At 48.7% G+C, this 17766-nt stretch overlaps 6 protein-coding genes across 6 annotated transcripts; 2 read left to right on the top strand and 4 right to left on the bottom strand.

Annotated features, from left to right (window-relative positions):
* Nucleotides 1-153: 153 nt before the first annotated feature.
* BKA67DRAFT_227515 (uncharacterized protein) lies at nt 154-1459 on the bottom strand. The gene has a single exon (XM_046095608.1). It carries the CDS (start codon nt 1076-1078, stop codon nt 275-277), a length of 804 nt encoding a protein of 267 aa, XP_045959416.1. The 5' UTR covers nt 1079-1459; the 3' UTR covers nt 154-274.
* Nucleotides 1460-2392: 933 nt separating this feature from the next.
* BKA67DRAFT_559617 (Alpha/Beta hydrolase protein) lies at nt 2393-5035 on the top strand. The gene is made up of 3 exons (XM_046102411.1): nt 2393-2743; nt 2795-3543; nt 3595-5035. The coding sequence occupies exons 1-3, from the start codon at nt 2570-2572 to the stop codon at nt 4730-4732; spliced, it is 2061 nt and encodes a 686-aa protein (XP_045959415.1). The 5' UTR covers nt 2393-2569; the 3' UTR covers nt 4733-5035.
* A 1294-nt stretch (nt 5036-6329) lies between these two features.
* On the top strand, nt 6330-8602 carry BKA67DRAFT_534087 (uncharacterized protein; the record flags this gene model as incomplete). The annotated part of the gene is made up of 4 exons (XM_046099799.1): nt 6330-6419; nt 6617-6722; nt 6841-7092; nt 7407-8602. 4 exons carry the CDS (start codon nt 6330-6332, stop codon nt 8600-8602), a joined length of 1644 nt encoding a protein of 547 aa, XP_045959414.1.
* Nucleotides 8603-9116: 514 nt separating this feature from the next.
* BKA67DRAFT_644682 (uncharacterized protein) lies at nt 9117-9944 on the bottom strand (the record flags this gene model as incomplete). Its single annotated transcript, XM_046105857.1, has 2 exons — nt 9578-9944; nt 9117-9529 (listed from the first exon to the last, which is right to left on the bottom strand). The coding sequence occupies exons 1-2, from the start codon at nt 9789-9791 to the stop codon at nt 9117-9119; spliced, it is 627 nt and encodes a 208-aa protein (XP_045959413.1). The 5' UTR covers nt 9792-9944.
* Nucleotides 9945-10596: 652 nt separating this feature from the next.
* Nucleotides 10597-15959, bottom strand: BKA67DRAFT_591666 (P-loop containing nucleoside triphosphate hydrolase protein; the record flags this gene model as incomplete). The annotated part of the gene is made up of 19 exons (XM_046104747.1): nt 10597-10822; nt 10905-11306; nt 11357-11440; nt 11502-11838; nt 11911-12050; nt 12099-12240; nt 12292-12356; nt 12415-12465; nt 12533-12604; nt 12657-12780; nt 12830-13165; nt 13217-13379; nt 13429-14162; nt 14216-14449; nt 14500-14782; nt 14835-15058; nt 15107-15632; nt 15681-15811; nt 15869-15959. 19 exons carry the CDS (start codon nt 15957-15959, stop codon nt 10597-10599), a joined length of 4365 nt encoding a protein of 1454 aa, XP_045959412.1.
* A 1345-nt stretch (nt 15960-17304) lies between these two features.
* BKA67DRAFT_493512 (uncharacterized protein) lies at nt 17305-17605 on the bottom strand (the record flags this gene model as incomplete). Its single annotated transcript, XM_046097010.1, has 2 exons — nt 17305-17453; nt 17521-17605. Coding segments are annotated over 2 exons (234 nt in total), but the record flags the coding sequence as incomplete, so codon positions are not given.
* Nucleotides 17606-17766: the final 161 nt, after the last annotated feature.

Raw genomic sequence — 17766 nt, 5'->3', positions numbered from 1 at the left:
GGCAATGCAAACACCTCTCTCTCGCACGGTGATCTTCTCGACAACGGAGAATTGTTCTCCCACCATGATATCACGACTCCCGGCAACCCATGCGGACCAAATCCCCAAAGCCAGGTCTACACAATCATACGCCATATACTACGATCCAGGGATAGTTATGATAAATTTCAACAATGAGAAAATACTAGAGGTTGGATTGTACAGACAGGACCAACTTCATTAGCAAAGTCGTACTAGTGAATCAACGAAGGTTCACCCGAGGTAATCTTGGAGTTCAAATCAGTAGCTGCCGCAAGCGTGAAGTCGTCACACCAAGCGTAGAAGACAGCCAGCCCTTGGGGCCGGCATCTGCGTATCGTCTCACCGAGATCCTCCTCGGTATGACTTCGAAAGGCCTTAGGGCTAGTCCTACGGCAGCCTTCATTACCGAGTCTTTCCACCACTCTGCAATTCGTCGCGGGTCCGTATCCTCATACTTGCAGCCACCGGGTAGAGCACACCATACCATATCAGCTTCGTCCAGCTCTACGAGCTTGTAGTTCTTGTCAGGGTGGTACACGGGCACAGGTGCGGGCTCTGCAGAAAACACCAATGAGACGCTGGACAGGTTTGGTAGCCGGCCAGATGCCACGAGTGCAGCGACCTGCGTGCCCACACCGCCACGGGACAATTGTGCCTCGTGGCCGTCCAGAGCTATGTGATGAGGCTGTCTGTCCGCAGGCCAGCTGTCCAGGAAACGCCAGTCGAAGAACCCATCATAGCGGTCTGTGGGGATGTACAGGACGTCCAGGCCTGCATGAAACCCACGGCAGGCGCCGAGAAACGTCTGGTTCAGATCCCGGCGCATGGTATACCCAAAGTGAGATTGTGCCATGCACCGGCTCTCGTGACACACATGCATCAGCGTGTGTAGATCCACATCCGCCAACGGTGGGGACCGGTTGGCACTGGTGGTGCTAGCATTGGATATGATGCAAAGCCCGACTGACTCATCCTCTAGAGCAGCCTCCCAGATCTGCCGCCGCAGCTCCAGCGGCAGCTGGCTAAACTGCGGGAATGATGTGATCACCGATGGCATGGCGACTTCATCTCCCAGATCCCGATGAGAAAGTGGTTGGCAAGTAATGCAATCGACGGTTACGATCTAAAAAGTATGGCAAAGACAAAGTGGGGTAGGGTCAATGCAGAGATACAGATTTCGCTTGCTGAAAATAGATAAACAACGGGGACTATCATGACAAGGATGGTGTGGTGCCCACGGTGGTGAATAAGCGGTGATGGATCAGTCTCAATGGGCAAGATGTGGTATCGATACGATGTTGGTCCATCACAGAATTGGATTGGCGGTCATGGAAATATGCGAGGTCGGGTGGAAGTGGACCAGCCCGCTCGCGTAGGGGTCCTCATTACCCAGTTAGGCACAGGCTATCAAAATGCTTAGTTTTTGTTTGGGGCCAATTCTATCATTGCACGATACTACGTTTACTGCCGAGCCAAGGTCGTTTAAAATGTGGCGAGGCAGGCCAAGCGATGTCGAGACAGACTTTTCGAACTAGGATGTGCAGAGCCGGATCTCCGAGATTTTGGACATTGGCATTGGCAAGTCTAGCGCCGGGAGGACTCTCAAGGTCCTGGTCAGAGGTGTTTATAGTCAAACCACCACAGGTCTAATGCTCTCAGTGACCAGAATGAGATGAATTTTAGTTTTACGTTACGATGATAGGGCAGAAATGAACCAGTTAATTAAACGTTCACAGAGCTGATTGGTCCTAAAAGTTTCCTTGTTCCTAATACGGTAAGAATTGGTCTGTGCCTAAGATTAATTCGAATTATAGAATATTGTCTGATTGCGAATTTGTGAGACTTGTTGTATTGTCCCGGTCCAGATTACGCGTGCGGATCGCGTATCTGGTTAACACTATCCGGGCTATCTCCAGGGGGAACATCGATGATCTGTTCTAACTAGTCTAGTGGCATCACGAAAACGTGTAGCACCCAGGCACCTTCCAAAAAGGTGCTAACCAAATGATACCGGTGAAGTTCCCGTAGTGTACTGTAAGTTTCCGGTCCTGACGGGCAGAGGCTAGAAGTCGAAACAAGAAGCCCCAAAAGTTCGATTGTGGACAAATCCATTTCTGGAACGCTTCTGGAAGGGTGCCATCGACTCGCCAAACATAGGTACAAAATGAGAAATTTTGATTTGTCGGAGAATTTTCTTTGGGTATAGGATCCTCATGTAAAGTACGTTGGGGTCATGCAGGTGCAAAATGCTTCCGCGGTTTCTTGTGGGCAGAAGTACCGTACTTTGCGTAGGCATTCATTGGTGCGGGCAGCTTTTATTACGCATTGGCAGGCGGGTCCGTGGCACCATCCCTGGCCCCACTGCCCATACCCGCCCATTACCCTTCAGGGCTGCTGGCTTACAATAGAAATGTTGGCCGTCCGAATGTACGTGTTTCACTTTATTTTATTTTTTTGTTTTTATTCCGAGGTTGTCGCACTTTCTTCTTACCAGTGAGCTCTGAAAGTCGCACACCGATTGAGCGAGGCTGGCGACCTGATTCGAAAAATGGGGTTTGAGATGGGCTTGGAATCCACGCGAGCCATGTCTCACAACGCCATTAGAGTTGAGGAGCAAGGTAATAAGGTTAAGAAGACAGCACCATACGGGACATGGGAGAGCGACATTACCAAGGATGCGGTATTTAGTAGCAGCAGAGTCCTGCAATCGCCCAGGGCTGACGTACGAGACTCCGGTGACTGTTGAAGGCATCCCAGGCTAACCTCATCTTAGCGACTCACGGGGCGGGCATTCTTCTGCGAACAGCGCTCCGATGGCAACAACCATCTTTTGGAAGTCAACGGCGCTGATTGTGTCGATGTCTTACCAGATGGCTTCAGCGTGAAAAGCAAGGTCTACGAGTATGGTGGTGCTCCATATTCAATATTGCCTGGGTCACGGATCATCTTCTCCAATTTCAAGGACAGTTCGGTGAATATCCTGGACGTGGACGAAGGAACGGTCGAGCGGTTATTGGAGAGTGACACTCTTCGATATGCAGATTTCGATGCTCATCCAGGAGATGAGCCCTGGGTACTGGCTGTTCAGGAAGATCACGAGATCGACATCCCCGAAAAAGTCAAGAATTATGTTGTCGCCATTAATACGAGCACAGGCGAAGTCAAGAGAATAGTAGAGGGCGCAGACTTTTACATGTTTCCCAGCTTCAGCCCCGATGGCAACAAGATTTCATGGGAACAATGGAACTTCCCGGGTATGCCCTGGGCTGGTGTTAGCCTACACTGGGCTGATTGGTCGGAGCAAGGTATCAAGTCAGATACAATCGAGCAGATTGCTGGCAGCGACACATCTACCGTGACAGAGCCACGATGGGGCTTGGACGGGTATCTCTATTATGCTGAAGAGCAGAGCAACTACTACCAGTTGTTCCGGCGTAAGCCTGGGGGAACTGAATCTACACCACTCAATCTGCCGGGTTTGGAAAAGGTGGAATTCGGCAGTGCTAAGATGGCCTGCGGAAGGTAAGCGTCGTATCTCTGAAGCATCTGTACAAAGATCCTAACTAAATCCAGTCATACATACGCGATCTTGTCAGAGAAAGTACTTGTTGCTTCGGTGACGCAGGACGGTACGGACAAGATTGTTTCGGTTGACCTAGACGCTCTGACTTATAAGATTCTTGACTTGCCTTTCGCAAGCGTCGTATATGATGGCGTCGAAAGGCGCACAGACGAGTCTTTACTGCTCATTGCCAACAGCCACACCAGCCCGAACGTGGTCTGTGAAGTCAAGCTGACTAAAGATGGTGCTGACTTCATCACCCTCCGCACATCTACCGATGTCAAATATCCACCCACCACCTTTTCCGTCCCCGAATCTATCTCTTTTAGCGCGAAGAAGGGCCCCGAACGCGACGTATACGGCTTCTTCTGGCCACCTCACAATCCTAATTTCGAGGGGCCTGTCGGTGAGAAACCACCGCTGATAATCCAGTCGCATGGAGGTCCGACAGGACACACGCCTCCAGCTTTGACACTGGAGCTGCAATATTGGAACGCTCGAGGATATGCCACGTTCGCTATTAACTACACCGGGTCCACAGGATACGGCAAGTCGTACCGAGAGCTGCTCAACGGAAGATGGGGCGTCATTGACGTGGATGACGTGGCCGAATGCGTACAACATCTTGTTGATTCGGGCCGCGTTGATGGCTCGCGTGTTGGTATCCGTGGAGGCAGCGCTGGCGGGTACAGCGTACTCCAAGCTCTATGCACATATCCAGACATCTTCGCTGGAGGAGTCTGCTTGTTCGGAATTAGCGAAGTGAAACTACTTTTGGCGGAGACACACAAAATGGAGTCGCGTTACGTGGACATGTTAATGTTTACGGATGAAATGACTGATGACGACAGACAGAGAGTAATGAAGGATCGTTCGCCCGTGTATCACGCGGGCAATATTACGGCACCTTTGCTTATTCTGCACGGCGAAGAGGATAAGGTCGTGCCGATCTCACAGGCATACACAATGTATAATGACATGACGAAGCGTGGGCGGGATGTGAAATTGGTCAGATTTCCTGGCGAAGGACATGGATTTCGAGGTGGTGCCAATCGACTTAAGTCTCACGAGGAAGAGGAAGCATGGTGGAAAAAGACACTGGTCAAGTCGTCACTAAAGCGAAAGCTCTCAAATCCCGAGCGTATTTAGAGTTGGCAGGCCAATACATTGCTGCCAGTCACAAAGACTGTGGGCCCACCAAGACAGCAATTTAAAATAAGCTTAAACGTTTTGTGTGGCACTGGGCCCGTCTCTATAATGCAGGTACACTGATATCTAAGCTCTAGGATTTTCTTCCCTGTGACCGGCCTCGTTGCGAAGATCGCAGGCAATCTAACAAATCCTGCAACCCAGATCTGTTCTCAAACAAGATAAGCAACGCGTAGAAAGCAACAAACTCCACACACACAGCAGCCCAACGGCACTTGGCACTCGCTCTATCCTTGCTTTGCCTGCCGGTTTTATCGCCTTCTCCACTTCATCCGAGTTCCGTTATCTACCCATCCCCACCCACGGAAGAATCCGAACCCACTCCTCGTCCTTCTTGTAACTTAACTTACTAGATTAGCTACCTACAGTACGATTTATAACAGACGAGGGTTTCGCGAGAGTCATCATGTGCCAGATGCATACCATATTTTGCAGCTGCAGGAACTATTGCCGGCATACTGTGCAGATCGTCAGATGCGACAGCTTTCCGTAATGTGAACATCGTACTGAAGCGATTATAAAGCCGGGCGGTATTGGAAGTGTAGAATAGCTCTTTCCAGACCAGTGCTTCTTGCATGGACATCCAGAATCTGGGACGGAAGAATGTGGACTATTGTCATTATCACTGCTTCGTGGCCGTCATGCTGTCGAGCAAAGTGAGTTGCCTTGGGCTTGATGGACGACAAATTCGCTGGATTCTAGGGCAGTCCCCCCAACTTCGAGCCATGATATTCAATTAAAGCTCGAGTACCTATCCTCGACATGACCGCCACTCGATCGATATGCAGATCGGGCGATTTGCAGACGAAGCTGGCTATACATCAAATTTCGTCGCTTTGAACACTATTTCATGACTATCAATTTCCATAGATATCAAGGAGAAGACACGTCGAATAAACCTCTCAAATAAATTGGCAACCTTCTTGGAGTGGTTTCGATGTTGCGCAGGGGGTTGCAATAAGCCTATGGCGGTAACCTTATGTGGAGCGGGAATGCGACCTGCCTTGACTGCTAAAGGCGATTGCAGGAAGGCAACCTGTTAACAAACATAGGCACCAAATATGCCACTCTTGAGTGCTTACTCTAGGTATAGTGGTCATGTGCAATTGAGTTGCTTATCGTCCTGTACAGCAATAGCCCTACTTAGACATGACTCGATCGGGGTTTTAAGCCACGACTTGCTTCGATATAACTTGTTTGCCCTTTTATGTCAGTTTGGGCACAGTCCTCGAAGGATGGTCATTCTTTGATGCAGGTCCACGAATTTTGTGTTGAGCAAGCTGGTGTAGTCTAGACAGCGAGGCGAACTAACTTCTGAAAATGATGTAGTCGTGCCAGTTTCCATGTTATCTGCATCCCCACGCACGAATCCCGCTGTTCCGCCAAAGGAGGTGATCAAAGTGCAAAGCAAGTAATCGTTACGGTAGTTTGATACTGGGAAGGAAGAGAAAGGGACGGAGCTTGAATGTGAACAAGATCGTTTTACACCTGAGAGATGCTTGAAAACCTGACTGAATAATTCCAGGCACTTGCAAAAATGACATGCTGCACAAGAATTGAATTCAAAGCCATCTTCGCAAGTAGAAACGGGATGTTCATGAGTGAGACAGAAACCCAATCTCACGTGGTCTGTCTTGAATTGTGGATATTGGATCTGGTGATCCAGATCAGCGAGCAAGAACCAGACTTCTAGCCTGAATAACAGCTAACTGGGCCGCAGATGACCGGTTTAGGTGCCTGCTAGGGCGCATAATCACTGCATTAACTGCCATAATCAGCTGCAACCCAAAAAGTAACCCCACTGTGGGCTTGCATCATTTACAGCAACTTCAACTTGAGGCTGTTGCCCCGCATCACACCTGCAGTCACCAAGGTCTTTCATGTTACTACAGTCAACGACTGGAACAGCTGTACTGCAACACCATACGAGGTACGTAGACAGGACATCTGTATGATGGGAAGTTCTGTCGATTCATCAGGTAGCTCAAGTTTTGAGAATCTGAGCATGTTTAAATGGTGTTTTATCTTTAACTAACGCACCTGGGCAGCAATACTGCAGTGCGGCGGCGCCAACGGGCTTCGGGGGTTGTTGCTTGCGTCCCTTCTCGGTATCACATTGACTCTACTCTTTCGGATACCTTCACAGCTTCGCCAGCCAGGAATCAAAAGCTACTTCATTCCAGTACACAGTTCCGCTCTTCGGAAATTATTTGACAAGATATCTGTCCCCAAGATCACTGTCAGTAGTGGCCATTATCGCTTACATCCAGCCTTGTCAGCAATTACACCCAAATACCAGCGTAAGTGATCAACCATTTGTGCCATGGCAGCTGAATGTGGCTTGAGTATTGTCTCTTAACATTATTTGCGTCCTTATTCTCCATCTTGCGACTCCCTCATGCGTCAAACTCCGAACAGATCAGTCTTTGGTCTTGCGTCGCATTATCAGCCGCCCCAGCCCATGAGCTCATGCAAGCCGTCAATCATGCGCTTATCATCGCATTTAAGCCAACATCAAAACACAGTCCACGGCCACTAGAATAATTTAGTGTTCTGTGATATAAACCTGATTTTTCGTTTCTGCCGATGAACATGAATACTGATAAAGATACAGACTCATCATACGGAACGTCTGGTCACGGCCATTCGTCAACACCAGCCGGTTTGACTCAAGCTGTCATCATGCTTGACGAGCTGATGGAGCTCTCAACGCAGGATACAATCGATACTCTCGACACTGTTATGCTTGACACCCCAGTTTTGGCGACCCGGCACCACCGAAACTCTGACCTTGGTACCACTGCTGTTTCAGGGGGGTTGCCACCATCGAAACCCGGGTCTTCGGACTATCCATCTAGCTCCAATGCGACACCATCGTCACAGGCCCTCCAAAAGCTTCAGGATGCGACTGGGCGCTCCAAGACCCCGAGCGTACAGAGGGTATCGAGCCAGTATCTTGAAGCTGGGAATATCCGCGGTCTTCGGCGCTCAAGTAGAATCAAATCACACACTCAAGTTCAAGACACTCTGGTTGCTGGTGGAAAGAAAGCTGTCAAGAAGTCAAAAGTCACCAAAGCAACTCGTACGCCAGTTCGGTTCCCACGACGTTCAGCTCGCCTTGCCAAGCCTCTGACTGAGTTTTACAAATACGATGATCTTCCAACAGAGATTCTCTTGATGATCTGGGAGGAGGCAAGCGCCGGCCGCGCTGTTTACATTCGTAATAGATCTGCGTCAAATTTTAGCCTCAAGGTCCAGAACACCCAGCCCTCCTGGTTTACAGCTGATCATATCAGTATTGATGTTGCCAAACGGAATTACAGGAAGATGTTTGATGCCAGTCAACTAGTCCATCCCGACAGGGATATCATCGTCTTAGAACCATGTTGTAATGGATGTCGTGGTTATTGGTGCACTCGCCACCAGTTCTCAGTCGAGGACAGGAAGGCTGTGCGGTTCATGGCCGTACAAACAGACTCTCCATATCTGTTGCCTACTGCCACGCCTGGTTGGAACTCGATCAGCATTGCCTTCCCCAATATCGAGACTCTCTATTTGCTGAGGACAGCCGTCAAGGGGGACCAAACGACGGAAAAGGCGCTTCTTCGGATCGAAGAGAACAATCACGAGACCCAGCTACGCAAGAAGTTTGAAGAATGGAAGCTAGGTGAAGGCAAATGTCGACCGTTGAATCGGCTGGAGTTTGCCGTAGCAGTCGACAGGGAGCCGGAATCCATCGGCCTGACTAACCGTTATAAACTGGTTGTGGAACGGGCGACAGGGAAGCCCAAAGATATAATTATCGGGTAAATTTCTGTCATGGTTATGGGAGTTGCTGGCGGCAAGCTTTGTTTTGATACCCCACAGGCCTATATCGTTAATGTCATATCTCGGTAGATTACCGATGACATCTACAGGCACAGATTGGCGTTACCAGGAGTTTTAGGTCTTCGAATCTCACGGTATTTCAGGTGGAGGGGACATGATCGTGGCGTAAGAACTCATTAATATTATAGATCGTGGCTATTCTTGGGAATGAAACTTTAATACATCAGTGAGATAATCAGAAGCTTAGACGAACGCTATTGAGACCGGGTAGCTATTTACACTATTGAACTGATCATACAGTACGTAATGACATTTCAAAGCCGCGGCTTTCCTGAATGATTATCTGTTGAAATCGTTGGAGCCTTGGAAAAAGCCACTTGGATACCTTTGACTAGGCTTGTGCTCCCTTTTGCGCTGTTCTCTGATTGCATTTCATATCGAAAGTTGGCACGATTACTGGCAATATACAATATTTGAATTTTCCGAAGCTCTCAACTTATGCGCCTTTCATGTCATGAGTTGCTCCTTTGACCTTCTTATGTGCCCTATGGCCTGCAGAACAGCGACGAACGGGATACAAATCAACGTCTGAAGTCGTTTTTAAAACAACAATTATCTCACGAACTTTGCTTCTGTCAAAGTCCTTGGGAGTGACAATGTTAATGTCTCCGTTGGAATATCTTTCAACAAAAATCTGTTTTGTTAACGAATCATTCTTCTTCTTTTTCTTCTTCTGCCTCTTTTTGGTACTTGACTTCTGTGCTTCCAGTTTTCCAGGCGCGGGGAGAGGATTGAGGTCAGATCCCCCGACCGTAGGGTGATACATGGCATGACGCCAAGTCTCGGACCAGGTCCCTGATATGGCCCCATCGTACGCCTGCGGCCCGTCTATTTGATAATGAAACGCGCCTGTACAGTTTTAGCATACTCATCATGACAGCTGTTGATTTTGCGTACCGTTTGCCAGGGTCACGGTCCGGTATATGAAGTTTCCCGAAGGGTCCATGATCGGGGCAGACCATACGGCGTCAGGTGTCTGATATTCCGATTCGTTGGAACCGAATCCCGTGTGTTCGTTTGCACTGGGCTCTCCTTTATCGCCATGTCTCACGCCATCACTGCCATGATGTCGGCGCGCATGTGGACGACGTTTGTGCGCCATATCAGGCATGTCTTGCCCATGCGGACAAGCGTTGTTATTATGGTGGGAAATTCAAATTGTCCCCGTTTGGATTGCCGCAGGTAGCATATCAACGGCACGAATCAAAGAGGCCTGCTTCGCTTCGTTCTTTTTGTTGGATCGAGATAATTGTTCGAATTCAAGGTTTTGTAATATGGAGACCTTGCCAAACCGTCAAGAGCTTGGCACAGCAAGGACTGCGCCGATTTATATGACGTCCGAAATGCCCAGACTAGTATCCGTGCCATCAAAAAGCCTGTCAGATCATTTACAGCCCCCAACAAATTGCTGAACATTGTGCCGGTTTGAGGCCAAGCCACCGAGGAGGACGGCGTTAAACCAAAGAATCGTCTTATCCGGAAAGAATGTGCCTCTTAGATACACACCCCTACATGAAATTGCATGTTCCGTGAGGCCCGTCCAAGTCTTTTGCGTACGCATAAACCTGCGCATGAGGCCCGAGAGAGGACAATGCTTATGTGACAGCAGGTCTGTGTCACACTTTGCTGCATTGTAACCCATTCGTATACGTGCGTCTGATGCAGCTCGGCTTCTTACGACTACGCTTCTGGCTCGCAAGGCTGTCAGATTGCGCTACTCTTTTCATATGTCCAGTTCTATCACTAGCACACAGGAACCCCAGCACTGACAGCCCGAGTGGAAAATATGCAACATGATAAATGGCACACCATAGGTCGCAATAATAAGGATTTCTATCTTCACCATTACACTTGTGCGAAGCTATGATCCGGGAAAGCAACGGCTCTTCTATGACTCTATTAAAAATCACCTTAGTCTAGTGTGACACGGCAGAGCCTTGATACAATTTTGTGAACGCACTCGACCTATCCTTGACTAGATCAGCGGGCTTTCCAAATTCAATCAGCCGCCCACCATCGAGTACAGCCACCTTATCAAAATCCATAAGGCTCGACAGCCGATGAGCAATCATGATGATAGTGTGGCTCTTGAACTCCGAACGAATGATTTCCTGCATCTGCGCGTCTGTGCGGGTATCAACACTACGAGAAAGGGTGTTAGTTCAGGAACTCCCCTTTTCTTTTGTTCCTCCCATTCTGTTCTAAGGGTCGAAAGTGAACTTACCTGCTTGTGGGCTCGTCGAGGACAAGCACCTTTCCGGGTTTGAGTAATGCCCTGGCCAAGCAAAAGAGTTGGCGTTGACCATGCGACAGGAAATCTTGGTCCATGGGTGTGTCCAGAATCGCGGCCACGTCGCCATCCTCATCGGCTGTCTTTTTCTTGAGCACGCTCCACAGGCCAACCTTGTTCAAAGCTGCGACGATGGCTTCATTGGATGAAGTATCTAGTGGGTCGACATTGGCGCGTATCGAGGCAGGGTACAGGAACGGATCCTGCGTGAGACAATTGAGTCTTTCTCGTACAGCTGCACCTGTCAAGGTGGAGAGATCAATCCCGTCCAGGATAATCTTACCACCCACAAGATCTATCATGCGCATGATTGCTAGGGTCGAGGAGCTTTTGCCGCTGTACTCTAAGTCAGCGTTTGTGAACCATATACGAAAAGTAAGACAAACCTTCCGGTTCTCCCTACTATTCCTAGCTTCTCTCCTCCCTCGATAGAGAAGGTCACATCTTTGAGGACTGGCGATGCTCCCACACTGTAACCAAGATCATATCAGTTCGGAATTTCGTGATGGTCTGTAAGTATGTCTAGCTTACCTGTAGCTTGCAAAGACATTCTTGAACTCAATTGCTCCTTGGCTTGGCCAACTTACATCGGGGCTATCATCCTCCCCAGGTCTTCTTTCAGCTGGCGTATTCTCGGCGAAGTCCTTAATTCGTGCGATCGCACCGAGAGTCGTCTCAAGCATAGTATAATGCTGAACAAGGTCCGTCAAGGAATGCGAAAGATTCATCATGCCTACCAAGGCCAGACCTAAGAAACCGGCGTCAAGCTTGGTTCTGAGCGCAACGGCCATGCCTACCAGCACGGCTGTCAGGCCGGCAACGACGAGATCGAGGACTAGCACAAGCCATCTTTGTATGCACAAAAGAACTAGTTCCACAGTAAGTTCCAAGTTCATTAGGGGCCAAAACGTGGCATTCTCTCTGGACAGGCGCTACTCACGATAGTACGGTTTCTGAGATTCATCTAGCCGCAGTCTATTCTTCAAAGTGTAGTCTCGAGTCCAGCCAAATGATCGGATAGTCGCCAAGCCGCTTTGAGTTTCGATGAGATGGGAGAACAAGGGTGCATTAGCTTCGATCCTGGAAAACGTTAGTTTGTCTCCCTGGTATTTTGAGATCAACACATACTCAAGCAATCTAAGCTGGCGAGATGTCTTCAAGTAGAATCTTTGGATAAAATACAGAACAAAGCAGACCGGGGGAAGGACGGCGACGAAGTATTGTACGGCTGTGACATTGATGGCCATAATCACAAGACAAGACCCAATTTCTATCAACAAAGTCAGAAGAGCACCCAGGATAGACAACGAATGTTACTCACGGAATGCGACATTGATAATCGAACCGGGAAGCGCAATATCAGCAAGGCGAAGATCTTGGCTGAACCTAATAGCTTATCAATAAGAGTTTTCTTCACGCGAAATCTTCTACAAATAACACATACCGATTTACTAAGACGCCAGTTTCTGTTGCAGCGAAAAATGATAATGGTGCTCTGTGGTCGAGTTAGTAGGTACCTGTGTCTCGAAATCCAGCGTAATTAGAATTAACAAGCTACTTACTTAGTTGCTGCATCCAGCATGATACGGTGTAAGTTGTTTCCAGATTTGGGTATGATGTATATCCAGAGCCAGCTTTTGTTGAATTAGTTCGTGAAGCTCTCCATCTGTGTCACGGGTTACTTACGCTACGGCGCTGCACAGTCCGATGCCTTCAAGCAAATTGAAAAGAGCATATATACCTAACCAATATCCTAGAGGTTGACCGATTTCACTCTCGTTACCGGAAGCCCACCACTTGAGCCAGACCGCTGGAAGTATTTAGCCTTTGATTTTGAGAATGATGATAGGTGCACTTACTACCCATCCCATTGGAGCATTCATTAAGTATCACAAGAGCAACGAATATTGAGAGAGGCCAGTGACCCAAAGCACGAGTATAATACCTATACGTTGCCCAATCGCCCGTCTTTCGAGCCATGCTGTCACCAGCTTCGGTAAATCCTGTGGCAGTTGCCTGGATAGGCTGTTCTTGGCACCCACTCTGTTCGTCGAGCACTTGCTCTTTCGCGAGTTCGACCCGTAGACTGTGGATATAGCTCCCTGGTTTATTCAATTCTTGGAATGTCCCTTCTTCGGCGATCCTGCCGGTTGTATCCAGGGCGAGAATTAGATCCGCCTTTGGTAAGCGTTTCACTGCTCAGACTTAACAACGCTAACAGGTCCATGTGAACTGAGAGACCATACCTGAGTGGGTTGCTAAAACAGCTTGAGTCCCTGTCTTTCGGAGTAAACCAGCCGGGCCAAAGACACGCTGGAAGATGATCTCTTCTGTTACCGAGTCCAATCCACTCAGTACATCGTCAAAGATCGCTAAAGACTTTCGGGCGTAAACAGCCCGAGCAATAGACTACGCTGTAGTTAAACTTTGCGCTTCGGTAGATGCGTACGTGTCTTACCAATCGTTGTTTTTGCCCCCCACTGAGTTTCACACCCTTGCTCCCAACGATAGTCTGATCACCATCGGGCATTTTCCTCATATCGACCTCGAGAGCGCAAGCATTGATAACGGAATGGTACCAGGCTTCGTCGAGTTCAGAAGCAGCAACAACGTTATCTTTGATGAAACCATTGATTATCCATGGTGTCTGATCACAAAAAGCGATCTTTGATGATGGAACAAAAACATCGCCACTTATCCTAGGTGTTTCCCCCAAGAGACCTTTGAGGAGCGTCGATTTTCCACATCCAACCGGTCCAACCACAATAGTAAGATGGATGTCTTGGCCAATGTCTGTTGATACATCTTTGACAATGTTTGAGGAGCTGGACCAACCAAAGCTGGATTTCTCAATACGCAGACCGCTTCTAGCGCTGATTCTTCCAAGATACTGAAGCTCAATATCGTCAGTGTGACCGACAGATCCCCGGCTTGGTCTTGATGCTGGGATAGTGCGCTGCTCTATTTGGACTTCTTGTAGCAGGAACTCCTGAATACGCGTGAAGCAGCCTAGGGATGCCCATCCAGTGGGAATGGCATTTAAGAGGCGACCAAGGGGTGTCGATAAAAGTGTGACTGCTGCCAGTGCCGTAACAGCCTGGGACACGGAGAATGAATCGCCTCCATGAAGTTTGGCTACGATGGCGTAGACTGCAAATACCAAGAAATTGTTGAATATGTAAGGAGCGTTAGCTAGCAATTCAAATCAGCGTGGTACCCCAGGAGTATACCAAAACAGGCCTTACCAAGAGAAACATTAAGGCTTTGGACTTTTCGAAAACGTCTTGAGATGTTCATTTCATCTTCTCGCATACTCTGGATATTCTCAGTCATCTTCTGGGAGAGTCCAAGCATCTTCACGTTGCGCATCGACCCTAAAATTTCAGAAGTGTAATTAATCCTCTCCTGGATCGCCCCGTACCAATGCTTTTGCCGTGAGGTAACGTGGCCGGCTAGCACTGTTGATATACCAGTAGAGACTGTTCCGTGTTAAAATAACCGCACACCAAGATCGCTTCTGAAGACTTACTCAGAGCTACTAATACTGGCGCCACACAAACCGCGCCGAGTTGCGTATAGAGAAGATATATGGCAATAGCGAGTTGAACCACACTGGGAACTAGATCGAGTAAAAGAAAATGATACGAAGCAGCAATTGACTGAACGTCAGCTCCCATCAATGTCATTGCAGCAGATTCGTTGGCCCCTGTTATGGGTAGCATCAGTGCTTTGCTATATATGAGGGAAGTCAATTGCCCTCGCATCATGGTCATAAGTCTGTAAGTTAGGTGAGAGGACCATCCCATCATTACCTGGAAACAGTTTAGAATGTATTCTCTGATACGTTATAGGTAGGTTACTCACAGCAAGGCCGATATATACAAGTCCGAAAGCAGCAATCAAGCCATAGCCGCTACTCCACTCATCAGAGCCAGCCTCTGCGACATACCGCACGGCGGCTTGAATCAGGTATGTCTGAGATAGACTCAGTGCGACATAAGCAAATTTGGGGATCAAAATCATTAAAACCTCCCAGCGAAGCGCCCACGTGCATGCAAAAGCCAAAGCATGCTTGCGCTCCTGGTTGCCTGATACTTTGTGAGTATGTATATTCTGAAATCACAAGTCAGACTCACATTGGTCCCAGACTGGTTGAACGTCACGAGCCAGATCCTCGGAATTCAACTTTTCATGGATAGCCGGCAAGCTGTCAATTGACAAAACGGTCTTGCTGCCGGAGAACATCAAAGAGTTCAGCCACCAGAATGCACTGCGACTTATCATTCCACTGGTACTCTCTCTCGAGAAATGGCGATCAAGACCAAGGAGGAGAGATCGCTTTTCCACAGCCTCCAACGCCAGCATGATGCATTTCATGAAGAGCGAAGCACTCAAAGCGCCCGCAGCACCACTGTCTTGCCCCGCCAGCCATTGCGTTCGAACCCTTGTGGCGTCGAACAACACGGTTGTCAGCAGGTAAAAATTGATTAGGAACGAGGGTCGGATTGTTTTTGCATGCTCCAAATGCGACAGCAACGCAAGGCTCAAGCCGGAGACCAGCGATAGCGACGCCGAAGCGATGGAGACCTGCGTGCGCACCACGCGCTGAGTCGACAATACCAGAAGGGCTAATTGCAGTCCAATGTATGCTCCGATGGTGGTCTTCGGGCATCAGCAACGGAAGCTCAGTTAGGGAACCAAATTACATACCAGCTTGCACACATACAAAGCATTTCTCTTGACCCTGATCCTACGACGAAGTAGCCGAAGCGCGCGAAATGGCACCAGAAGGAGGAAACAAGCCGCTGGCAGGATAGCCAGTATGGTTTCTTCGAAAAGGACTACATAGGTATTTAATTAGCTGCTGCTCGAACGGCGGTTTGCATGCTGAGACCTGCCTGTGAAATCAAAACCACCGCGACAGTCCACAGACTTTACGCTTGGGCCAAACGAATCATCGCCACAAACGAAGATGTTTGCTTGTTCCATTCTGACATGAATGCCTTGAATACTTGGAGAGTTCAACAACAGACCGAAGTTGAATTCAAAACATTCCACACGTTGATGCGAAAGTCGGAATACTGCTGCCTTGTCTCGAGCGGAACTCGGTGTTGAACCCCCTGGCTAACAAGCTGCATCTCCGAATCACGGCTACGGATTACTTACTCCGTATTTAATAGATCAACTTGGTTTTCGGACCAAGCCCGTTACAACGGTTGAAATCATATTAAACTTGAGTTTTTAGATAGCCCAGGATCGCTCTTGCAGACTGGGACAATGATGTGATTGTGGACCGAGGCTCAGTTTGGAGGCACATCACAGAACATCAGGAAGGTGGTTAGGGAGGACCCTGAAAATTGCTGAAACCTAGACTTTTCTCTGCTTCATTACTACATTATACCTGAGATGAATATGGTAAAACACTCAGCCTTACCAGTGTCGTGTGCGAGGCAAATGTTGCTTGTATTTACGCCTAGCTTAGACTAGGTCTGGGCCTTCTGGGTGTTCAATCGATAACCTTGATTCTATTGTGGTAAGATGCCTTTTTGCAAACGAAACTGCACAAGCATCGATATGCCCCATCTTTTCTTTCGAGCGGCGACCCTGTTTGAACACTTCAGCAATCGCAAAAAAATATTATCAATGGTTGGTATCGATCAAAATGCTTGATCGAGGCTGACATACTATATTCTATGGTTCAAAGCGTAGGTATTGCAATTAATTCGTATCACACCGCAAGAGATGCCGATCGGCTCCAGAGCGGTTTCTGGAAGAATACGGGATTGCGAGGTGACTTCACCGCTATCACCGAGTATTCTTATGTTTTCAAGGTAAAGGCTAATAGTGTGAAGCTTGGTGTCTGATGATCGTCTTATTGTTTAAGTCCAGTCAAACCGTTCTTCTATGCCATTTGACTGCATATGATATGCTCCGGCGCCCTTTAACGGCCTTTTGTCCGGATAGAGGGCTACAAAAGCTAGGACGATCATGGAGCAATCCATTCTGAGAGGTCCCCCCCCTAATCAGCACATGACAAGAAGTATTGCAGTAAGGGTGCGCACACAGGTTTCTTGGGACTTTTGAGGTCCATCTCCAGCCCCGTATTACTGTGGCCCATCTTCACACGAGGACGAAACATGGTGTAACCCTTTCTAGAACATTTCCAGTATTTTCGAGACCAAACCGTGTCCTAAACGCCAAGCCAAGGTCAAAATCGTGAATCGCCGATGATGTCAGTGCCGGCTTATCTTCCACCACGTCCGCTTGCTCTGGCTCTGCTGACTGTCGCCCTTCCTCTGGCCAAACCAACACCACGGCCCCTCGCATTTCGGCTTCGGAACATGGGCGCATTCTTCAACATGTCGGGCACAATAAAGAATCGCACGTGACTGCCGCGAATGTAGACCTGGTCGAGATGGCTGACTCGTCCGTCGCGTGCTGTGACAGTGATGTCCTTGAGCTGAATGTTCATGTTGTCCTCAGCTACAAAGCCATGTCAGCGCCGCGTCGGGCAGTTCAAAAGAGTATACGGGTCCACATCATATCATACCTTCCAGGAGCTTGCCGCGGTATGTCTGGCCGGAGGTGATCTCGAGGGTCACAACGTGCCCTTGCGCCTCGTTGAGGAGCTTGATGGGTATTCCGATGGTCGAAGTCATTTTGGCGGTGGCTCGAAGTTAGGGGGAAAACCGGTTGTTCGTTGGATTCGGGGTTGCGACGCGACTCCTAGAGCTGAGAATATGGCTGGGTGCTGGTCTACAGTTCCGCGTAAAATGCAGGCAGCTTCACTAGGAGG

Source organism: Truncatella angustata, assembly GCF_020726525.1.
Source record: "Truncatella angustata strain MPI-SDFR-AT-0073 chromosome Unknown BKA67scaffold_3, whole genome shotgun sequence".
In the NCBI taxonomy this organism is placed as follows: Eukaryota; Fungi; Ascomycota; class Sordariomycetes; order Amphisphaeriales; family Sporocadaceae; genus Truncatella; species Truncatella angustata.
Note: the sequence above shows the minus strand (reverse complement) of the source record. Positions and strands in the feature narration are given on the sequence as shown.